The sequence below is a fragment of the Anabas testudineus genome, chromosome 10 (genome assembly GCF_900324465.2).
Source record: "Anabas testudineus chromosome 10, fAnaTes1.2, whole genome shotgun sequence".
Lineage (NCBI taxonomy): Eukaryota > Metazoa > Chordata > Actinopteri > Anabantiformes > Anabantidae > Anabas > Anabas testudineus.
The window spans coordinates 15735474-15756628 of record NC_046619.1 but is presented as its reverse complement, the minus strand read 5'-3'; the positions used below and the strand labels follow the sequence as shown (position 1 = coordinate 15756628).

Genomic DNA, 21155 nt, shown 5'->3' with positions numbered 1-21155 from the left:
ACCCAAGTAGCAAAAACATTAGCTACAGTGAGTGTGAGCAGGGGTGTTTGGTATAAAGGGTTAAACAAGGAAAACTTTATAAAGCTGTTCTCGTAGAGCTCATAAATCTGTATTTGTTGTCATGGAACAAGATGGTTTTAGAAAACTAGATAAAAATGGTTGAGAGATGGATTTGTTAACATGAATTGAAAATTGGCCTTGAAATTAGTTAGGGTTATGCCTAAGTATTAAGACATGAAAACAGTTTGAGTGTACCGTGTCTGTGAAATGAAGTTTGAAAAATGAAAGTCAATTTGCTGCTTTGTATTTAAAAAAGAGTTTTAAACTGTTTACCCACTGATGAGTTCAGATTATATTTGCTAAAGAATATTCCAAAAATGTTTGTAATATTGAATCTTTTGTATTCATGGTGGATTTGTGTATCCACTAAGACAAAATGTGGTATTTTATTAAAAAAGAAGACGGCCATGTTGCTCTGTACAATGAGAACCTATGTTGATTATAAAGTCTAATGACTTCTTCATTAACAGACACAGCTCTGAAAACATTCAGAGCGGAACAGAGCATTGCGTACGGGAGAAGAGTTATGAGATGTGATTTAATTTGAATGGACTTAGCTAAATAATTAACAATAAATAAATGCAAATCAACCTGAACAGAAGATCAACACTTTCATGTACAGTAGTTTGACTTAAGAGCCTTAAGAGCAGCGTCAGTGTGAGTGTTGCTGCCTTCGAGGGCCTCACTGACTACTTTACAGTGAAGAGTTTTCAGTAGTAAATCAAATCAACACAATGTGTCCGACCTGGGAAACAATGCTGTGTAAACTTCCCGCACACAGGTTCGCCATCTCTCTACCTTCACTGAAGCATGAGGAGGATCTGAAAGATGACGGATGGGGGCTCTTAGATGTTTTGTCTAGACCGAGTGAAAATCCGTGACTGCCTCACCTCGTCCTCCCCCCTGTAATGAAAGACTGAGGTGGTGTAGCAGATAATCAAATCACAGAGGATTATGTGTCACATTTGACCTGTGCGGACCTCGTTACTCCATCCACAAGTGGCTTTCAATCCTCTGAGGCAAAGGAAAATAGAAATAGACAAATAAAATATCTCAGCCCTGCTCATTTTTTCTATTTTCTGTGCATTTCTATCTCTCGTACACACGTTCTTTCTGCATCTTTTTCTCTTTCTTTAGCTGTGACAGTCTCCCTTCATGTGGGAAGGGACTGTTAATGAATGTGGATGTGCATGTGGGAAATGTGTGGGTTTCCACCACAGCTTTTTCTCTGAGTGACAGAAGCTCGACAAGGCTTTGGAGGCTGGCTTAAGAGTTAAAATAAAAAATTTAAAAAAAAAGCAAACAAGGAACAGCTTTTTTCCAGATGGCCACTGTAAAATAGAGCAAAATATACTCAGCAGGTTTGTGGAGGCAGAGCTTGCCTGAAGTCTGACAAGTCATTTTGAGCAGAACTGCTGTTGTCTGATGGAAAATGGTTTTATTTACATAGAAAAACAAAACTCTTAGGATCCAACTTGGTGTGTTGGATTTGTAACGGGCCTCAGTGTTGGTCACAGCGCTCAATCTGTGTTTGCAAGAGTGTCAAATACAAAAGAGAAAGATTCCTATTAAAGCTATCAGGCCTGAAGCATGAAGAGGATAGAGTAAATGTTTATTTTGTCATTATTCCTGGTTTGCTAAGGCTGCTCCTATCAACCTCGACTCTAATCTGCGAGTATCTGGTATGCACTCCAGACTAAATTGCTGTTTATTCTATTCTGTTGGTGTCAAAGCCCCAGCTTGGTGCTGAATGCTATCGGGGGAATGAGGGTCCCAGGATGCTCAACTCTGCTGCTGACACAACACTATTCCTGAAAGACCCACCGCTTGATTTACCCAAGCAAACTGTCACAGTAATTGTGTAGATTTATATCAATGGGAAAGAGCTGACGAGGTCCCACAGCTATCAGATCTGACAGACTTAATATGTTCTCAAATGTTGCCTGTCGTACTAAAGGCTTGCAGGTTGACCAGTTTTAACCGGAATGTTCCACCTCCGATGGTATTGACCGAGTCGTCGTTTTTCACTTCTGCAAATCAAGTGTGAAGTGGAACTTTTAGGTTGTGAAATTGTGCTTTTAATAAACTGGATTCACTTCAAAACACTTTATCACACTATTTAGCTTTTGCTTTGTGCGCCATCTCAGAAGATATGAGAAAAAAAAAAAAAAAAGACAGGCACATGGTTTGTATTAAAAAACTGAGGTGTGCTTTGAAACTGTATCCTTCAACCTCAGTCACATCATGCTGTAAAAACACTGACAGCTCTGCAGGGTCGTACATGAATGTCTGCAAAGCACTTTGGTTGATAATGATGGTTACAGGATGATAAAGTGGGCTGCAGAAGGGAAAATCAGAACATTTAGATAAAGTTTAAAAATAACAAAATAGTCAAATACATAGTATACATGTTTACCTTTAAGATGTGCAATTCAAATGTAATAAGCTAAGAAGTTGAAGTTCCAGGAAAACATTTCCTGCCGCAGTTTGTTTCATCTGAATGGAGCAAAGACTCAGTCCAACCTCAAATGTATTTACTTCAACATCATTTTATGATTACTAACGTTTTGTGATAAGTTTTCAAGCACAAAGAATTGTGCTATTTCACATTTGTAAGAGGTTAATTAAGAAATTCCTGTGAACAGTCCGTTCTGTGGCTACTTGGCATTATGTGAGAAGAAGAAAAAGCAAGTAGTAAAGTAAACGAGTTCAATTAAAACAGTCTTAGAGGTAATCACAGATATCTATGAACATACATTACATACTGTCTCTCTCTCAAGTGATTAATTATGAAGTTTTAGCAATTGGTTGCTAAATTGTTTCTTACTTTCCATAAATCTAACAAAGTGCTTTTCGTGGCTAAACATAGTATACTTCATGTCTGTTACTGTAAATATCACAACCGAGGGCCGGCATATGGTAACAGCCTACTGAGCTGATGATAATGGTTTCATGAGTCCACGAGGAGGTGAAGTAGGGCCGATGGTCTCGATGATAAACTAAAAAGGACAAACTACATCCTAGGTTTGAAGCATGTCCACCACCTTATTTCATCGTCACCATCTCTCTCACCCAGCCCTTGCTGTCTTCACTCACTCCCAGTACTATGAATCATAGTACAGGATGCCGAGTTCTGTACTGTTTTTAGCTAAATGTACAGAGGCTGAAAACAAACCTTGACCTGACTTGACAGACAGGTTCCTAAAAAACTCTATGCTGCTGTTGTTTACAAGTCATGGTTCACGTGAAACTTTTATGAATATGAACCCAAGCAAACCAAACACAAATGTAAAAAAAAAAAAAGAGGTTAACTTTTCTACCACAACTTTGGCCAAAAGAAGAAAGAGGAGCTGCAGGTGTGATCACACCGTCCCTGAGTCACAGTGACATTTTCAAAAACTATTAATGTTACCATGCACTGTATGGATGTGAGAAATAACTGGATGCCACAGGATGGCATTATTAAGCTTGCCAAGAGCTGTACAAAGTTCTGAGGGTGCCAATATTTGAGGCGCTTCAGTTAGTGCATGTGTCGTTTAACCCCTCCCTTGCAGGCCCCTAAAAGTGGTTCAATACTAATTGCGTTCAAAAAAAACAACCGAGTGTCTTCCCACAATAAAGTGTCAGCTTGCAGAGGAGAAAAACATGCATCGCTCAAGTTTTTAATGATCGGCTTGAAGTTTTGTTTTTACTACCCACTGTAAAGAAGCTTTTATTCATAACAGCATGTGATGGGCTGCTCAGATGACCTCTAAACAGTATTTAAAGTCTGTGTCTGCTGCAGAAAGTGTGTTGCTTGCTGTTACTTCGCTTGAATGCTCGAGATTCCCTGCTCACATAGTTTGACACTGTTTGATACTGTACATGTCTTCACAGTATCTGTTTAGTTGAGATTATGTAAGAATAAGACTGATCCGAACTGCTTGTTGAGGGGTTTTAAAACCTCCAGTGCACTTAGACTGAGATCCTGTGTCCAGTGAAATGATCGATATTCGCGAGGACTCTTGTTGCTGGTATTTTTATGCGTCCTAAAAATTGCTGGAGGTGATCTTCTGTCAGATTCTTCCGTTATACTGAACCTGTTTGTTGTTGTTGGATGTGGCTGACTGGCTAGGAATAAAAAAAAAAGAGAATTATTCGACAGTGGTGAATTACTACAGTATTTTCATCCAAGTATGGTGCGTAATTTATTCAGCAGAGATTTTGTCATTCAGTCTGAATCCATTCGTGGGTTTCCACCTTTGAAATAGGAGCAGACAGGCAGGCAGGGGAGACATCTGCCTTGCTTTTAATGGGTATCACAAATGTTTCAGTAATTCCACTCCATCTGAAACTTCCCTCCCCTTCAGCACACTCCCAAATTATAGCAAAGGAATCAAGCTGGGACTCTTTCTCTTGCAGAGAGTATTTTTCCCCAGCAAAGAGGAAAGATTCCTCATGTGGGCTTGCATCATGGAGGCTAGCAGTCAATCCAGTAGTCAACAGTTTCTCTGGAAAGATGTAAGTCCATTTTATATATAGATATGTAAATATATTGTGTTTGATTTATTGTGCTTAAATTAACATCAATTACTGCCTTTTTAAATACTGTAAAGGACTTTAGGTCACTGCAGTGTCAAGAAAACTCTTAAAATTTTACAGTTCAATAAATTAAGTGCAGGTGACAGGAAGAGTGCTTTGAAAGCCAAAAAAAAAAAAAAAAAACAGAAAGAAATCCTGTGATATGTGAGTGTAAGCTTTAAGTAAAATATGTCAGAAGTCTGTCTTTCCTGAAATCAAAAAGGAGTGCTGCTTGATCTCTTGCTGAGTGATCTGAGTTTTCTCAGAATAGTAATTTTTCCATCTAATTTCTTTTGGCTTCTCACCTTCTTTTATTTCCACTCTCTTCTTCAGTCTCCTTCAGTCACCTGAATCATTTTATTTGCTTTATACCAAGAATATTCTTGCTTGTCACATGCGAGCATCACTCAGATATGCAACAAAAAGTGAATTTTATTTTACTGTGGAGGAAACCAGTCCAGCAGATAGTTACGATAAATACGTGGCAAGTGATGGACGGTGAATGATTAGGAATTCACCTGTGGCTTCAGAGTAGTTTTCATAGGAATTCCACTGCTTGTATGAGTGCGTAACCCTAACCCACAGTGTAATAAATGCCTCTGTTTATTGGTTATGCAGGCTACTTTGTGTGTTTTTCCCTTTTTTTGTTTGTTTTTTTTTTTTTTGGTTTGTGTTGTTTACTCGAGGAAGTGCTCCTTCTTTGCATGATAACAGCAGGGGGCTCCAGGCACTGTTCCTCACAAAGCTCAAGAGGAATCGCCTGGCTGATTCTGAACTCCTAAACCTTTAAACACTAGTTGGCGGGTGCTGTGCACTCAGTCTGTTCGCACTGTCTCCATCCATGCCTTCATTTCTGTCTGTCTCTCTGTCTGTCTCTCTGTCTGTCTCACCTTCTTCCTCTGAGTACTCCATATTCAAAGCACAGGCAGAGACAGGTTTGTCCTCCAGTTAAGTTTCCACTGCTTATGCAACCAGCCACAGGAGAGCAGAGGATTTCAGCCACCGTTTCTTTTTTTTTTTGTTGTTTTTTTTTTCTTCACACAGAGAAATTTATAACGTAAGGAATTTCTGGCTGTCTGATTTTAGCCGTCTGTTTTTCATCATGCCTCAGGAATGTCTAATACTTTGAGGTGCCTCACAAAATTGTGGCTACTGTCTCCAATATGTAACTGAAGAAAGGTGACGGTGTGTTTGCACTGTTGGGCAAATAGTAGAATAATGTGTCCTCTGTTCTCGCGAAGTCATATTGCTGATGTATTTCCCAACCAGAAATTGTAAATTCAACCTTGCAATCAGAGTAAAGTGACTAGGTGCCACTGTTGCTGAATCAAATTTCTTCCTGTTCACGATGCCACCTGCTGCATTTTGAAAACATTAGAAACATGATATGAAATTTGAAAATCTTAAAAAAATTAAATAATAATAAAATAATTCCAACATATTATATAAAGAAGTCTGCATGATAACGTAATGTCCAATCTACTGCAGCTTAACTACTTTAACAACCCCAGCCACAATAGAAAAACTAAAGCTGCTTTATCATCATTTTAAAAGACATGAAGATAAGCAACACCAATTTTGCTAATTGAAGTTGGTTCCATTTTTTCACATATCTGCTTTTCTGTTGTCCTCCGAGACCTTCAAAAGTGGTCCAGTGTGAATGAGAAGCTTTCATTTTCTCCCTGCTGGAGCCCTGGTGGAACAAAAGCTTGTCTTTATTAATTTGTGGCCTTAAGCTTGGGGAATTGACTACAGCAGGCAGAGTTTTAATTTGAGGAAAAGTTTAATAAATGTAACCTTTCTGTGGCACTTGTAACAGTTTGTTCTTCTCTGCTTGATGGGGATGGTTATATTTTTTTTTAATCAGTAACCTCATTGGTGGTTAAGTTTTGCAGTGGTCAAAGCCAATAGTGTCTGTTTAGATTAAAACAAACTAAACTAATAGAAAGGCATGCATACGGTGCATTTACAAGATTAAAGTGCTTATTAAACAGTTGGAAAAGCACAATATTAATTCACATTAGATTCCCTGACCTGTTATGAATTAGTATGGCAACAATGGCCGACTGTCTTCTTCTGCTCATGGGTATTGCAGCACTTTAAAGCATCAACATAATAAGGCGTAATATAGACCATATGCAACACTGAACCTACTATTTTGTTTGCAGGTTGAGGCGGGACAAGAGAAGAAGGCTAGATACCACATGTATCAGCGAGTGGCTCTGGTTCTGGCTCTGGTCTTCCTTGTTTTGGCTCTCTGTGTTTTCAGCCTGAGGTATCTGTGGAGCCCCAGTCTGGGAAAGGTAGGACTAAACATCACCTCATTGTTTGTGAGTAATCAGCCTTATTGCCACTGCCTGTGGTAAGTGTAGTCTTGATGAGAGACAGATGAAAGACACACTGAGTTTCCACATCAACAAATCATACAGGTCACATCAAAGAAAAAAAACTATGCAAGTAAGAAAAATGGACGGCAGCACAAAGAGCCAGAGCCAGTTTCTTCAGTCTGTATTGTATTCAGCTAGATTAAAAGATGCGTGGGCTTTGGAGAGGACAGCTGTCCAATCTTCAGATTTACGAATTCATTCTTGGACCAATCCTGCAAAATACATTTTACTGTTGCAAATGGTGGCCTGCTGAATTTATCTGCTTTCTCCGCTCACATTGAAAACATCTTTTCACAATGACCCTGATAAATCAAAGCTGACCCTATTGCAGGTGACCAGAGTGGCTGCTGCAGAACCGAAACCTCTTGGCAATGTAATTGGGATAAACTCTTGTGGCAATTCATCTTGTAAAATCCAATTCAATCATACTTGATGGAGAACATTTTCACTCTGCGCCTTTCCCATGATTTTTCCAAAAGGCCAAAAAAAAGCTAATTTCCTCAAGCTAGAAGGAAAAATACATCAATAATTTCACATCCAGAAAGTGGATGCTCTATACATTCTGAGCCCAGTTGGCAATGAGAGAGAATGATTAATATGAAATGGTGGTTAAAAATAAGCTCATATTTTTCACTTTTGAACGCATAAGTCCACTTTGTGTGTGCTGCAAATGCCATGAGGTGAACAGAGGAAACGAACGTACTGTGCATGATGTTTCTATGCTGTTGTACCAACATCTATGTTATGGCTAATAAACATTAATTCAGAAGACCCTTTGCCATTATTCCTCTATTCCTGCTTCCATTAAGCTACAAATTTCAATTGCAGAAAGTCCCTTCTATGATCAGGTTAACCAAGGTTCATCTGCACTTCCTGCGTAGACAGTATTGTCCACATTCTCTCCTTTCAACATAGATATGAATTACCTTTGAGCCATCTCCTTTGTCCTTGTTAAATATTTCATGCCGGAGGTAGAGCAGTCATTATTTCCACTTTAATAAGCTGTGATCATTCTCACGTGGCACAAAATGTGTTGATGGCAGAGGTTGCCCAGGCAATGAATATCAAACCTGTGGACCGCGGGTTTTGTTTCAATGGGGTCTTGAGGGGGAGGCTCATTCTCTAGCCTCCACATCAGTGAGTACGATGGAGACACTTCAAAGGAGAATCGCCTGTCTGTCAAATGGGAAAGAAGCTCCCTCAGTCACAGTAGGACAGAAAAACTCAGGTATGTGCTCTGAGCAAAACTATCTGGAGACCACTCTGAAGTTGAATAGATGAATTCATACAGCAGATACTGTAATTAGAAGGAGGAATGGATGGATTAGTCCATGTGACATCCAGCATCTTGTCTGGTGAATGAGTGTTATCAGGTGCAACACAGCGGGACGCTTCTTGACTCACCAGCTAATCCTGAGCAGCGTCTGCCACCTACATGTATAGACTCTGGGCAGCATTGCCAAGGGGTGTGAACATTATGTATTTTAGGAAATAGTGGAGGGGGGGGGGGTTGTTTTTTTCATTTGAGCGTAAAGATGAGCATTTTGGTAACAACTAAATCTCCAAATTATAGTATGTGCTTCCATCAGAGACCTTAACATGTGCAATATATCAGTACAAATAGAGAAAAAAGAAAAAACATCATTTATATAACCACGGTTCTCTGGGTTTAATTATTTCTCCTGGAAATTTTTGCAAATGAAGATTACCTGGAGAGTGCTGTGGAGAGTCTTGTCTTTATTTAAACATGATGTTTTTTAAGGATTATTCACATTCACATCTCCCCAGTTGTTTGAACTGCCCTAAAAGCTACACTAACAAACATTTTTACATTAATAATTTCAATCCAATCAAATGGCTGTGAAAAGTGTTGTCTGTCGTGACATTATTATCACTCATTTTAAGCTCTTTCATTGCAGTGTTTTGGTTTAATTGCCATTAACTTTAGTGTTTTGATAAGTTTCCCCACTATCATCAGGAGCTTCTTAAGCTTCATAGCAGCTGTTTAAAGTGAAAATCTCTCATAAACTCACTGAATACAACACATGTCCACCAACAAGAGGCCGGCCGATAAACTCAGCAACTAGCTTGTGAACACAGCAAAGTACTTAGCACCCAGACAGTGAGGTGGTGGAGACCCAACACAGAGCTAAAAGGAGAATGACTTTTGGACAAAAACTATCTTGGCCAATCTTAATCTATATCTAGATGTGAAAATACTCAATTACTTTTGCAGCTTAGAAACAGAATGATGATAATCATTGTGTTTATACCTAATTGTCCCAATTAATGCAGGTTGAACACGCATATGGAATACATGTGTATTAATATATATATGTAAGAACCCTGGTAACATAACACACAATATGTCAGTGTCCATTAATGTTACAATACAAACATAATTTGACAGTAAGTTGGAGGATAAAAGTCTATAAATACCTATTATAAATAAAAAAATAGCAGCAAAATATAGTAATAGTGGTGGTAACAACTAAGACAGTAAGTATTTCGACTGACTGGCCTCACATAAAAAAAATCCCACTCTTTGTTCGAGCAAGCACATTTTTAAGTCTTAGTTATTATTAAGCAACATCACGCGGCTCTGTTGACACTCAAGTGACAAAGCTCTCTAATGTCTGTAGAAATGATGACAGGACCAAATTACTTTTTTAGATCCAAACTGTGATCTTTGTCTAAATATAACAACATTGTTTTTGGGACTAAACCAAACCTTAACAATGGAATTGACACATCATGAACTTATTTGAACTTATTATCCGTGTATCTGAAGCAAAGGGTAGTGACAAACACTTTATGTGGTCATTTAGTTTGTTGTTTGAGAGTGAGAAAGAATAGAATGAAACAAGTTTGTAGAGACTATTGTTAATGTGGTCACTGCTCAGTTTAAAATCTCCCATTATTATCGTTTCCTCCAGGTGTTTTGACAGATTCTGAGTGCCTGAGAATGTGAGAGGTGCAAACTGGCTGTTAGACTCATATCATTATCACAGTTAAAGTCATAGTCAAATGAAAAAGGTGGTGGAGCACCCTAGGAAGTAGTAGTAGTCAGTGTTGAACAGTATGGTGCTTTACTTTCAGGTTTAATACAATGGACACTCTGCTCCGCTGCAAACCAAAGCTGACAAATCTGACAAGAGTCCATGACTTTGGAAATAATGAGCCTTAAATCTAATTACTAAAAACACTGATAACAAAATTTGTTCTGCTCTTGAGAATCATTACGCACTTGCAGACCGACTACTTGCTTAAATTATTTTTATGCTCGGTCAATAGTGTAACTTACTTCGTGTTCTTGTAATACAAACAATTACTAAAAGCTATAACTCAACAATAAAATGAGCGGACACACACACACACACACACACTACACGCTATACATCACAGCGCTCTGACCTCAGCATTGTAATTAGAAGTCAAAACCACAGCACGACTTCAGCCACGAACGCTTCTCATCTATTCTCACAGTTCACCAAGGCAACGTGACCTGATGCACCCAGCTTTGTATAAATAACCACAGAAAGGTAATTTGCTCTGTGCATTGTATTTCAATATGACATGATAACCGCTTGGGATCTTCCTTTAATTACCTGCAAACATATGTTGTTACAGAGGCCTGGGGAAGATCCTTTGCCATCATTTTCTCTGCTCGTGTGTGTCTGAGGGGCGTGGTTGTGCTCGTACGCTGTAATGTGTGTGCGTCAGCGTGCACTGTGTGTTTCAGTGTGTAGATTAGGTGCCTCTGCATTCTCTTTTGGCTTACGGCAAACTTCTGTTTACTATGTGTTCATTATTGTTCTGGGCCACAAGTCTCACAAGGGGATTTTACCTCCTTGTAAATTAATCCTCTGTTATTACCAGTTTACATCAGCAACTCTGTGAAAATGGAATCTGGCTGGTGAATCCAACAGAAAAGTAACAATTTGCTTTGATGAAAATTTTATTATTTTTTTATTTGTCATTACAGAGAGAGAGGGAAAAAAGGAACAACATTTAGTAGGTGCTGTCTGCTGTGTGTGGCGTTTATACTGCACCACATCCAAAATCAAAATTTTCATATCATTAGATTTGATGTATTCGGTTCTATTTTTAATTCATGAGCCACTATGAGCGAGATTATCTGCAGACCAGCAGCCAGGCACCGAGTAATTGTGAACCTGTAGACACTGTAAACTAGTTTTTCCTGGGGAACCTTGAATAGCTCACAGGTACTTTTGGGCTGTATGGCAAAACTGCCTGAGAAATACATGAATGTCAGACCTGAGGAAAGTGCTCCATTATTCAAGCTGAAATTGCATTGCTCACCTTGATGCCTTTCCCTCTGCGGTCCCAAGGTAGCTGCTGAGTTGTCGCTCCTGATGGCCTCTTAAAGGCCTCACTGTCAGGACCAGCTTCTTTAATGAACACTACTGCGCCTGCTGCTTTTCCACTGGTCACAGGTGTATGGCTTTTCAAGGCCGAGTCCTCCTTTGTTTATTTATTGCTCGTACGCTGTGTATACCCAACAGCCCCCTTAGCGTCCAGATGTCAACATACAAGATTTGATTGTGATATGATTCTATCGCCCTGTCATGCTGATGCTTAATTTGTGTCCAGAAATAAAACAAGACAGTGCTAACATTTCTTTACGCTCCGTTTGTTTAGGCAGTCCTGTATGGAGGAATTATTATTCAGGGGAGGCAACGGGACTTATCTAAACAGCTGGTTTGGCAGGACCTTTTGGGAGGCCGGCCCCTCAGTCTGTAATCTTTTCTGATTTTACACGTCAGGCTCGTTCATTCATTAGCAGGCCACTGTCCACCGATGTTTCTCCCTGGCTGTTAAATTAGGCCGCTACAGGCTCCCATCTAAGATGATGCATTATGCCTTCTACTCGGGGAGCAGTTAGGAGGAGGGAGGGAATGCAGATCGGGAAAAACAAAAGAGAGTTGTTTTAAATTGTTGCCAGTGCCTGAGGTAGGAAGGCTTCGTGGCGGTTGTGGCACGTTGCCTTTTTCTGGGACGGTGACTGCTACAGAGAGTGTGACAGCGCCGTAAAGCCCACCGGGAGTTATTTATTGTGCCATATAGCATTTTAGTGTTTCTGTGATTCTCTTTTTAGAAGCTAGAATAATATGGGCGTAGGAAAGATCAGCATCTTAATTGTGAGTGCTTCGGTTTGCCAACCCACCAGCAGCTCATGTGCAGCATGTTGTATGTACAGTGTGGTGGGTAAACACACACAAATGCTCGCCTTTTTTCCTCCAGACTCTGTTTCTCTCTCCTCTCTGTCTCACCAGTGTGACTGCCAAGTAGACTCCTCTGCTCTGTTGTACAATTTAAAATGTGATTGAGCTTTCACATCCACTTTCACTCTCTCAGTAAGTCTGCACTGCTTATAGTCTCGATGTGCATTCACAGTCACAATGCTGAAGCAGAGAAGTGAACAGCAAACTGGAAATACTCTATGCGTCCTCCAGCCTCAATGTAGTTGAGACAGCAAATCAGATATTTGCTATTACACTGCTATATTCTCTGATAAACCACATTTTTTATAAATAAAAGTCTCTCTTTCCAAATGGCTGTCACTGTAGGCTGCCATATATGTGTCAGCAATTAAACATTTTAAAGTAGCACTGACTTTTCTGTGTGTTTATTTGTCACCTTGCTCAATATGTTGAGGAGTGAAACAGCATCTAAATTACCCTTCCTATGTCTAACACTTCATGTAATGTGGCCTAGGTTGATAAGCCTTTTTTCAAATGTGAGAAAATGTGGCATCTCTAAGAGTTCAAACATTAGGTAATTTTAATGACATGCATCCAGACCTGCCGGGCGTGTTTAGCCTTTTTTAATTATTTATTTATTTTTAGATAGGTAGGTAGAAATTAACACACTTTCAAAGGAAGATCATTCATCAAATGAATCTTGAAGTGTTCACACAGGAAATGAGTAAAGTACAAACTGGACAGCCTGAGCTTTAGAGCTGTAATGAGCCTCGTTAATGATGTGAAATTTGTTCCAGATGCTTTGAATCCATACCGTAAGTCAATAAATCAAACGTGATGTGCTACCATACTGAATAATGCAGCTTTTGTGCCTTTATTATGATATCACTTCAGTTTCACTAGAGGGTGTTCGAGAAAAGGAAATAAAGAGGACACGTCACTACAGGAGGTGAAATAACAGGAGTTCACTGTATTTTACTTAATCTGAATCTAGAATTTGCATTTCAAACCTGAATCCTTATAAATAAGAAACTATTTTCTAATGCTTTCATTCATTTTAATTGTAATTTAAGGGACTAATTATCATGACGCTGAACCAGAAAAGAAACTACAGTAATTAACTGTTAAATGAAACCGTGGACATTCTGCAGAGCTGAAGCATTACGGGGCTTTGACCACATGTTTTATCACTGCTCTGAGACATTCATTAACCTAGTCCTCACTCGTGTTGCACAAGTGAAAACAACACAGTGGAAATAATAGGCATTGCACTAATCATTCAGGAAGTGTCAGTTAAATAAATCATCGGTGTTTCGCATGCAGCAACTTTATCTCAAGGTGAACTACTACAAGTCGGAGAATCTGACGGACCATGGTGTAACACCAGCAGGTTATTGCTGAGCGCTTGTCCTTCTTAAAATATTTAAAATGACAGTTTTTATGTTAACTTGAAATTCCCCTTCATCATAAGTACCCACAAATACTAGCCTATGTATTTAGCTGATGTTTCATTGACTTAAGAACATGTATGCTGACATGTTTGATTACATTTAATAAACATGTAATAACACACGTGTCTCTTTGCTGATGTTTGTAGTGCATGAGAGAAGTTAGCTAAAGAGAATGCAAACAAAAAATTACAATAAGGGATTGTTTTGGCTGCTGGGCTCAACAAATGTGGGTATTTTATCCACCTGGTACCAGAACTGGCTATCAGAGTCTGTCACTAGTGACTACTGCATTAAAAAGGCCATTAATATTAAGGCAACTTGCTGCTTTGCATTGATTAGTGCTGCATCTGTCGTTTGTTCTGCCTTGAAAAATGTCTGCAATGATGAATCAGATACATTTAGGAAAAACTGAGAGACAAGTCTAATTTGAGGCAAGGCTATCACGAATCAAGTTGCAAGACAAGTTCTGAATACAAAACCATTCGTAAAGATAGAGAGATATTTGATGAAGTGAAGCAAAAGAAGATTGGAGCTCGTTAAGCAGACACGTCAATCTAAAGGCTGAAGAAAATCACGCTCTAAAGTTCACTGTATAGAGTGTTGTGTCTTCTAGAAACTCTGACAGTTTGAGCAAAGTTTAACTTGCATTTTCTAATTTGTGTAACTGAAAATAATGAGAAACGTACATGAAAAGAAATAGTTCATGATCTCGAAAATGTTAAACCAATAAATGCAGCCCTTTTTGTTTCCCTATTGTTACTGGTTGATAAAAATTCAGTGGATTTACACATCAGAGGGCGTTCAATCTTTTCAGCTTCCCAGCGGGTGCATGACAGAAACAGTTCAAGACGTCCTACACAACAGGATTCGTAACACTGATGCACTGCTCTAATTAGCAGTATTGGTCAGCCCCCTTACACACTGTGTGTCCATACTGTTGGTCCAACTTGTTTCCCTTTGGTAGTGATTGACATGCAGTACGTTGTCATGGTTTTTAACAGTCGAGTTGCCCAAAGAAAAAAATTAAGATGCATCATATTTTCTCATGATTCTCTGAAGTATTTATGAATTTTTCCTTCACACTGGATGTGTAGTTAACCAGCAATCAACGCCACGAGTGTAATGGATGACAGCTGCTGCTTGGCTGCTGTGTCTCATTTGCCCAGACAATGTACTTCACTTTGTCAGCTGATGGTGATAAAGCTTGTCAGGACCCGTTTCCTGGTATTCACAGTGGCAGGAGGCGCAACCCACTGACCTGCATGAGCAGCTACAACATAAATGTGTGAAATGGAAGGTGTCTAATTCTTGTTAAACGTGGGTAGAGGATGATGGTTGTTTTGATTTTTCTGTTCCTCTCCCCAGTGTGAGCAACGCTGTGTCATTTGGAAAACATGGCTTTCTTCTAACCAGTTATACCAGAGGTCTCAGACTCCTCAAAGTACAGCGTGTCCTCTGGGCTTTTGTCTCTCGCTGAGATAATGTGGGGCTCATTAACTGTCTGGCAGGAACAAATAATAGCCTAGATGAAAAGTTTTGGGGTTTAATTAACAACAATGCTGTCACACACTACATGTTAATATCAAAATTCGTTCCTGCTGAGAAACAGATTTTTACTGGTTATCAATTTAGTTTGGGGGCTGCAGTTTGACCAAATTAACGTCCCAACACATAATATATGCTACATGACTTTATGAGTTTACACCTGTAAAATGGAGTCACATTAATCACTGGTTTAAACCGTGCAGGCTACAAAGCAATTTAAATTTAAATAAAGTTTAAAATATTTCTAACATAAGGTTTCTTTTATATTAAAAACGCTACGATGACCATTTTGTTTATACCGCAAAGACAAGCCGTGTTCATTACTTAGACGGGTGCATGCAAAATTAATCCAAAGGTCACTGATGTTCTTGCTACACCAGTAATCCTCTGGCCTCCTCCCTCCCCAACTTCATGTAATGTCACCTCACACTACATTATCCCTCCGACCTGCTGTGATTTTAAAGATTGTTACAGCCCATCTATACTCTGCTTGCAGCAAAACAGTTGTTTTTGTTACAAACAAGTTGCTTCATTGTCACTACCTTTTTTTTTTTTTTTGGCCCATAATTCAGTAGTGAGTTATTTCTATGGAGACTCAGGATCATTGAGATGTGTAATTTCTTTGCCCAAGATAAAAACAATCCAGTTGCTTCACTTGTTTCTTCTTCTCCTTCTCTGGAATATAAGTTACAATCACTGCATTCAAAATGTCGAATGAGATGCTTGTTTCTCCAAAGACACCTCAGATAATAAAAATACACGCTGTAGAGCCCAGTGGTGGTAGTTGGGGTTGCTTTGGTTGCTTACAAGAGCAAGACAGATAACAAGGAAAAAGACTGATTGGACAGCTGAGATGAAGTGGTTGGTAAAAAAATGATATTTGTTGATTCTCAAAGTAACAAACCAGATATTATAAGACGACATAGAAAGGAGGTGAATGGAATGAGGTGGAAACTAGGAACAGGTATTTGAACAGGTGATAAGGTAAAGGAGCATCTGGGGGCTGGAGTAAAAATCGCAGTTCATGGAAATTTCCACATAACAATGGGGGTTAAGGCTTTGACAGAGGTGGAACAAACATGACTGTGCAGAAATCATGACAATTAGGCTCTAAGCAAATTGTCTGTAAATGTCTCCAGTCTCCAACTCTTGACCTACACTGAACACAAATAGGTTGCTAATGGAAGTGACATTGACTAACAGTCAAGGAGGGGCATTTAATGTTTATACTTAAAGCAAAGCAACCTCGTCGTCCACATGACTCTAAGAGAAAACCTCATTTACCTCACTGAGAGAAAATAAATTACATTGGCTGTTCCCTCTCTTAATTTCCCGGTCCCAGCCGGTGGCACAAATACTAAAAGTGTTATTTTGCCCTTTCAGAGTGCTTCATTTGCATGTCTTTCATTAGTGACTGTCCATGATGGGCCGTGTAGGTTTGACAGCAAATTGTGACAAAAAAAAAATCGGCGTCAAATGAAGATCCTCCTGAGCTTTTTAATGGCACGAGACAATGTTAAACTGTAAAATCACAGGCCCAAACCACTGGGAGCATAATGTGATGTGTTCCCCCAGTGGGTCTTCAAAGCATTTTTCAGTGTTATTAAAAAGAAGGGCAGACCAGCGCTGACATGCAGCCCACACAGGGGCCATGGCAACAGACCAAGAGCTTCTCATCAGTACCCACAGTCCCAGTGTGATAGCCCAGTGTCTCTGCATAGGGCTATCACCCCCCTTTTTATTGTGTCTTCAAGGCACAAGCATGGAGTAAACAATGTTTGAACAATTATGAGCCTATGTATCTCCCAGCAGATCTGTCAGGAATTGTTCTAACGGTCTACCTTGTTATAGGCATATGCGGCTTGTTCTATATGTGATCAGGCACAGATGAAGTTGTGGCGGGGGGATTTGTTGTTCTGGGGATATCAGCTGTGTTGTGGTCATAAAAGAGAGGTGGTCATTCTCTTGTTGTAGCAATTCCAAATTTGATCATGCCGACTAAACCGTGGATGTTTGCTCAAACTGCCGTTATTGGTATTTGTAGCAAAAGCAGGACACTGACTGTACACCGCCTTTTGTTGCTGTCCGTGCAGAATGTTTTTAAGCATAACTTAGTACACAGATAAACATGCATTACTGATAAATAGCAGGGCAACGATCTATTGTCATTTGTTGGTACATTGCCAGTGAATTTAAATGCATCACATCCCCAATATCGAGTGAACCTGAGCAAATGGAAAACATTGTTGCCCTCCTGAACCACAAGAAGTTCAGCCTTCATTGACTTTTAACAAAATGCTACTTGGGCTTCTTTCTGCGGTGGCTTGAAAACGTTCCGGTTGCTGTTAATGCCATTCATCTGGCCAAATTATTGCTTTGCGTCTAAATGATCCAAATTGCAGCCTTACAGCTCTCACAAGCTGTTTTTTAAATGCCATTTAGCTGCTGGATCCTAGAGTGTGCTCTTGTTGATTTATTAGGAGGTGGAATGGTTGAAAACCAGCAGAGCGACAAGGAGACATATCCACTATAGAGGTCACTCCCCTTGTGAATGTCTGCCTCATAGCTCAGAAGCTTGCAGGTACCGCTTGCAATCTTTTGTCTGCTAAAGTCTGTTTCAGATTCTGAGATATGCATCTGAATGCATCCAAGTCTCCCGGGGATACCTTTGATGAATATTTCATAAACCACAACAGCCCTTTTATTACAGGAGATTGGTCGTATTCAAATAACGTGTTCACCTCAACAATAAGCAACAGGATTCATTCAGCGCTCCTGACAAGGAGCAGATTGTTCCTCAGCTCGGCACAGTGGTTACTTGGCAGGAAAAGGCACGAGGAGAAGATGCAGTATGGAACAATGACAAGGAGAAAAAAGGAATGGCACAATGCAGTCAAAGCCAAGGTCTTTGTGTTGTTTAACTTCATTTCATTTTTTACTACTTTTTACTGGTTGTTGATACTGTTGATGCCATTTCTCTCTCATGTTGACTTTGGGGATTTCAGGGGATGTTAGATCATTTCTCAGGTCCCAAAAAGGCGGTTTAACACCATCTTTAAAGGCCATGTGAAGTCCCTCTGTTCTCTTTCAGAGTTGACAGGTAAAGATAAAAACGTACACTCGTGGACATAGCTGAAGTTTTTTTTTTCTCTCTGTGTCATTGACGTGAAGAAAAAGAAGTATTTTCTCTTTCTGGTTCATCCAGCGTTTGGCTAAAATGTTGAACGCAGATCAAACAGCTAATAAATGTAAGTTAGTTTGCCTGGATATGTCACATTTGCTTGAACATGTAACTTTGGGTCTTGAAAAACTTCAGTGGCATATTTACAAAGCAAAACCACGTACGTTTTTTGGATTTTGTGAATGTTATAACTGCAAAAGACCATAAAAAGGAAGGAAAATCTTTACTTTTTAAGCATAAGGTCCAGGGAAACATCATATTCCCTGAGCTGAAACACAACTCACTGTTGTTCTCACTTTGACTTTTATTGAGATCATAGTGGCAAACAACACATCGAACAACAATGTGTCCCAGTCCCTGAGTTTGTTTCACAATAGTGTGTTGACCAAAACTACTGAATAGCTCCCAAAGTTCCCCCTGCCCTCCTCCCTCCTGAACGCAGCTCTATTATGGGCACAGTAGCACGTATCAAGGTGATTTATTGCCAGAGAGAGCTCAAGTTGTTTAAAATGACTGGTGTGATTAGTCATATATGCTTCAGAGCTGAAAAAGGGGTGCACACTGCTCCTGTAAATTAACAGCAGCTGCAGACTGTAGTCGACCACAGCAAGGTGGTCAAACGTGGTAAGTGTCTAAGTCGCTGGGGGACAAAGAGAGAAAGTGGGTCATTACACCCTGTTCAGGTATGAGTAGGTTGACAGAAGAGAGAGGTAGGCTACGTTTAAGATTCAGAGGCTCCACGTTGAATTGATTTCAGCAACAAAAATAAAAGGGGAGAAGTATGATAGTCTGTGGCTTCTGCCAAAATTCCACTTGAGTTATTGCACAAATATGCTCCATAGATTCCACAAGCCCTCAAATGTCTCCATGCTCCATTATTCCTGACAAAAAGGTACCCCTGCAAGAACCTTTTTATTTAGCAACTGGTTTTTGTTTTTTAAAAAGTATTTTCCTCCTTCTGCCACTTTTTAGTCTGTAAAGAGCTCCACAGAAAACATTTTCCCAGACTCCTTGCTGGCTCCACATTGAACCAACAGCCAACAGTCAAGAAAGTATTTTCAGTGGTATTTCTTCAGCACAATACGTAGTTTGACATTTGGGGAAATGTGCTTATTTGCTTTGTTTTTGACAGCTAAATGAGAAGATTGATACCACTCTTATGTCTGTGCATCAAGTGCAGAGCGAGAGCTGGGAGGGAATTAAATTAGCACACATAATGGAGGCAGCTAACCTGGCTCACTCCAGAGTGTCCAGTCATTTCTATAACTTTCAGAAACCAGCAATCCAACAGGTACACCATGACTGGCCAAGGTGTGTGGAGCCTGGGTTTGAATGCTTTCTTTTTACAATCTAGTGCCACACTATAAATGCTCTCCAGATGTGCAGAAGTAAGTTCCAATGGCAAACGTTATCTCCCTTCATCATCATGATTCTTTGTTGTATGGTGGCCAGTGGGCACAAGCCTCTTGCAACGCCTGAGTCTCTTAACTGGGCTTTTGTGGCTCTCATGTATAGAACTCTATGCAATACAGTTTTCTGGACCAAGACTTCACACACAAATCACAGCCATGTGACAGAAGCAGCCCCTCGTTTCATCTTGGCTGTTCAGAATCAACCCTGCTCTGTGTCACATTCTCTCTCTCTCTCTTCGTTCGTCTTATCACTCATCACATTTTGCACAACAGTTTTAAAATCCATGGAGAAACCGATATAAACAACCTTTTTTAAGATGACTGTTGATGAACTTACAGTAATATGGTTTCACTGTCCACTGCACATAAAGGTAAAAAGTCACCCTATGGTACTTTCAAACTACTGTAAGTGAGCTGCATGTGATATTTCATGCAATACAGGAGGAGGTTTTTCTAATTAAATGTCACAATTCACTTTTTGGTAAATGCACTCTCTTTGGCAGCATTCAATTCTGGTCTATTGAGATTCTATCAGCAAGGAATTTTATACCTTTTATTTGTCTACAGTGGATTTGTATGATTACTGAGCATCAGTGCAAAAATGGTTAGACTAGAGAGAAGCTTTTGCTGTTTGATCCTGGGAGACCACCTCCCAAATTTGACCTTTATCTGTGATGTTTTAGATGATTGTACATGTTACTGGGAGTAAACTGAAGCCAAGCTCTGCTGGAAATATCTGAGAGTGACATCACACTGTGTATTTGTTGGCAAGTTATCTGCTAGAATAAGAAGAATTTACTAGCAAACAACAAAATTGGTTCAGAAGGGAGGTACATTGCTAGTAGCGATTTGATTTAACAGTGTTAATGTGGTTTACAAAGATGTCTCCATTAAGCTTTTGCAGTTTGACACTTTAGCGCTTCTTCCTTGAAAAGCTAATGACCTTAGCATTTTTCCTTAACTGGCCTTTGGCATTGGCAGCTGTAAAGCATCAAACCATCAAATTGATGCCTAGAGTAATTGGTTGGGTGAATTCCCAAAAGCACTTTAACCCCACGCCAACCTAGTTTTAGCTTTTCATTTAATGTTACATACTCTGATCGGGATTTTTGTATAGATTCCAAAAATATATTAAGATGCCACAAAAATGCAAGAGTTCAAGTTTAAGTGTGCAAGATCAAAATAAGTTTACATTATTAACATTATTTCTTTTTGTATTCAGTCTAGTGAGTAGTAAATATCCAACATTTAGTAGATCTGAGTTAAAATATCTGTTTGTTTTGTTTGGTTCTATTCATAGATCTTCCTCCAGATAAAAACAGGCCAAACTTGGG

General features: G+C 39.5%; 1 protein-coding gene across 1 annotated transcript in view; it reads left to right on the top strand.

The window, feature by feature from the left end:
* Positions 1-4483: 4483 nt before the first annotated feature.
* The window catches only part of tnmd (tenomodulin), a 43528-nt gene continuing 26856 nt past the window's right edge, over positions 4484-21155 (top strand). The window contains exons 1-2 of the mRNA XM_026357241.1: positions 4484-4560; positions 6789-6923. Of these exons, the coding sequence (XP_026213026.1) occupies positions 4498-4560; positions 6789-6923 (198 nt within the window). The 5' untranslated portion in view covers positions 4484-4497. The remainder of the gene's footprint in view (positions 4561-6788; positions 6924-21155) is intronic.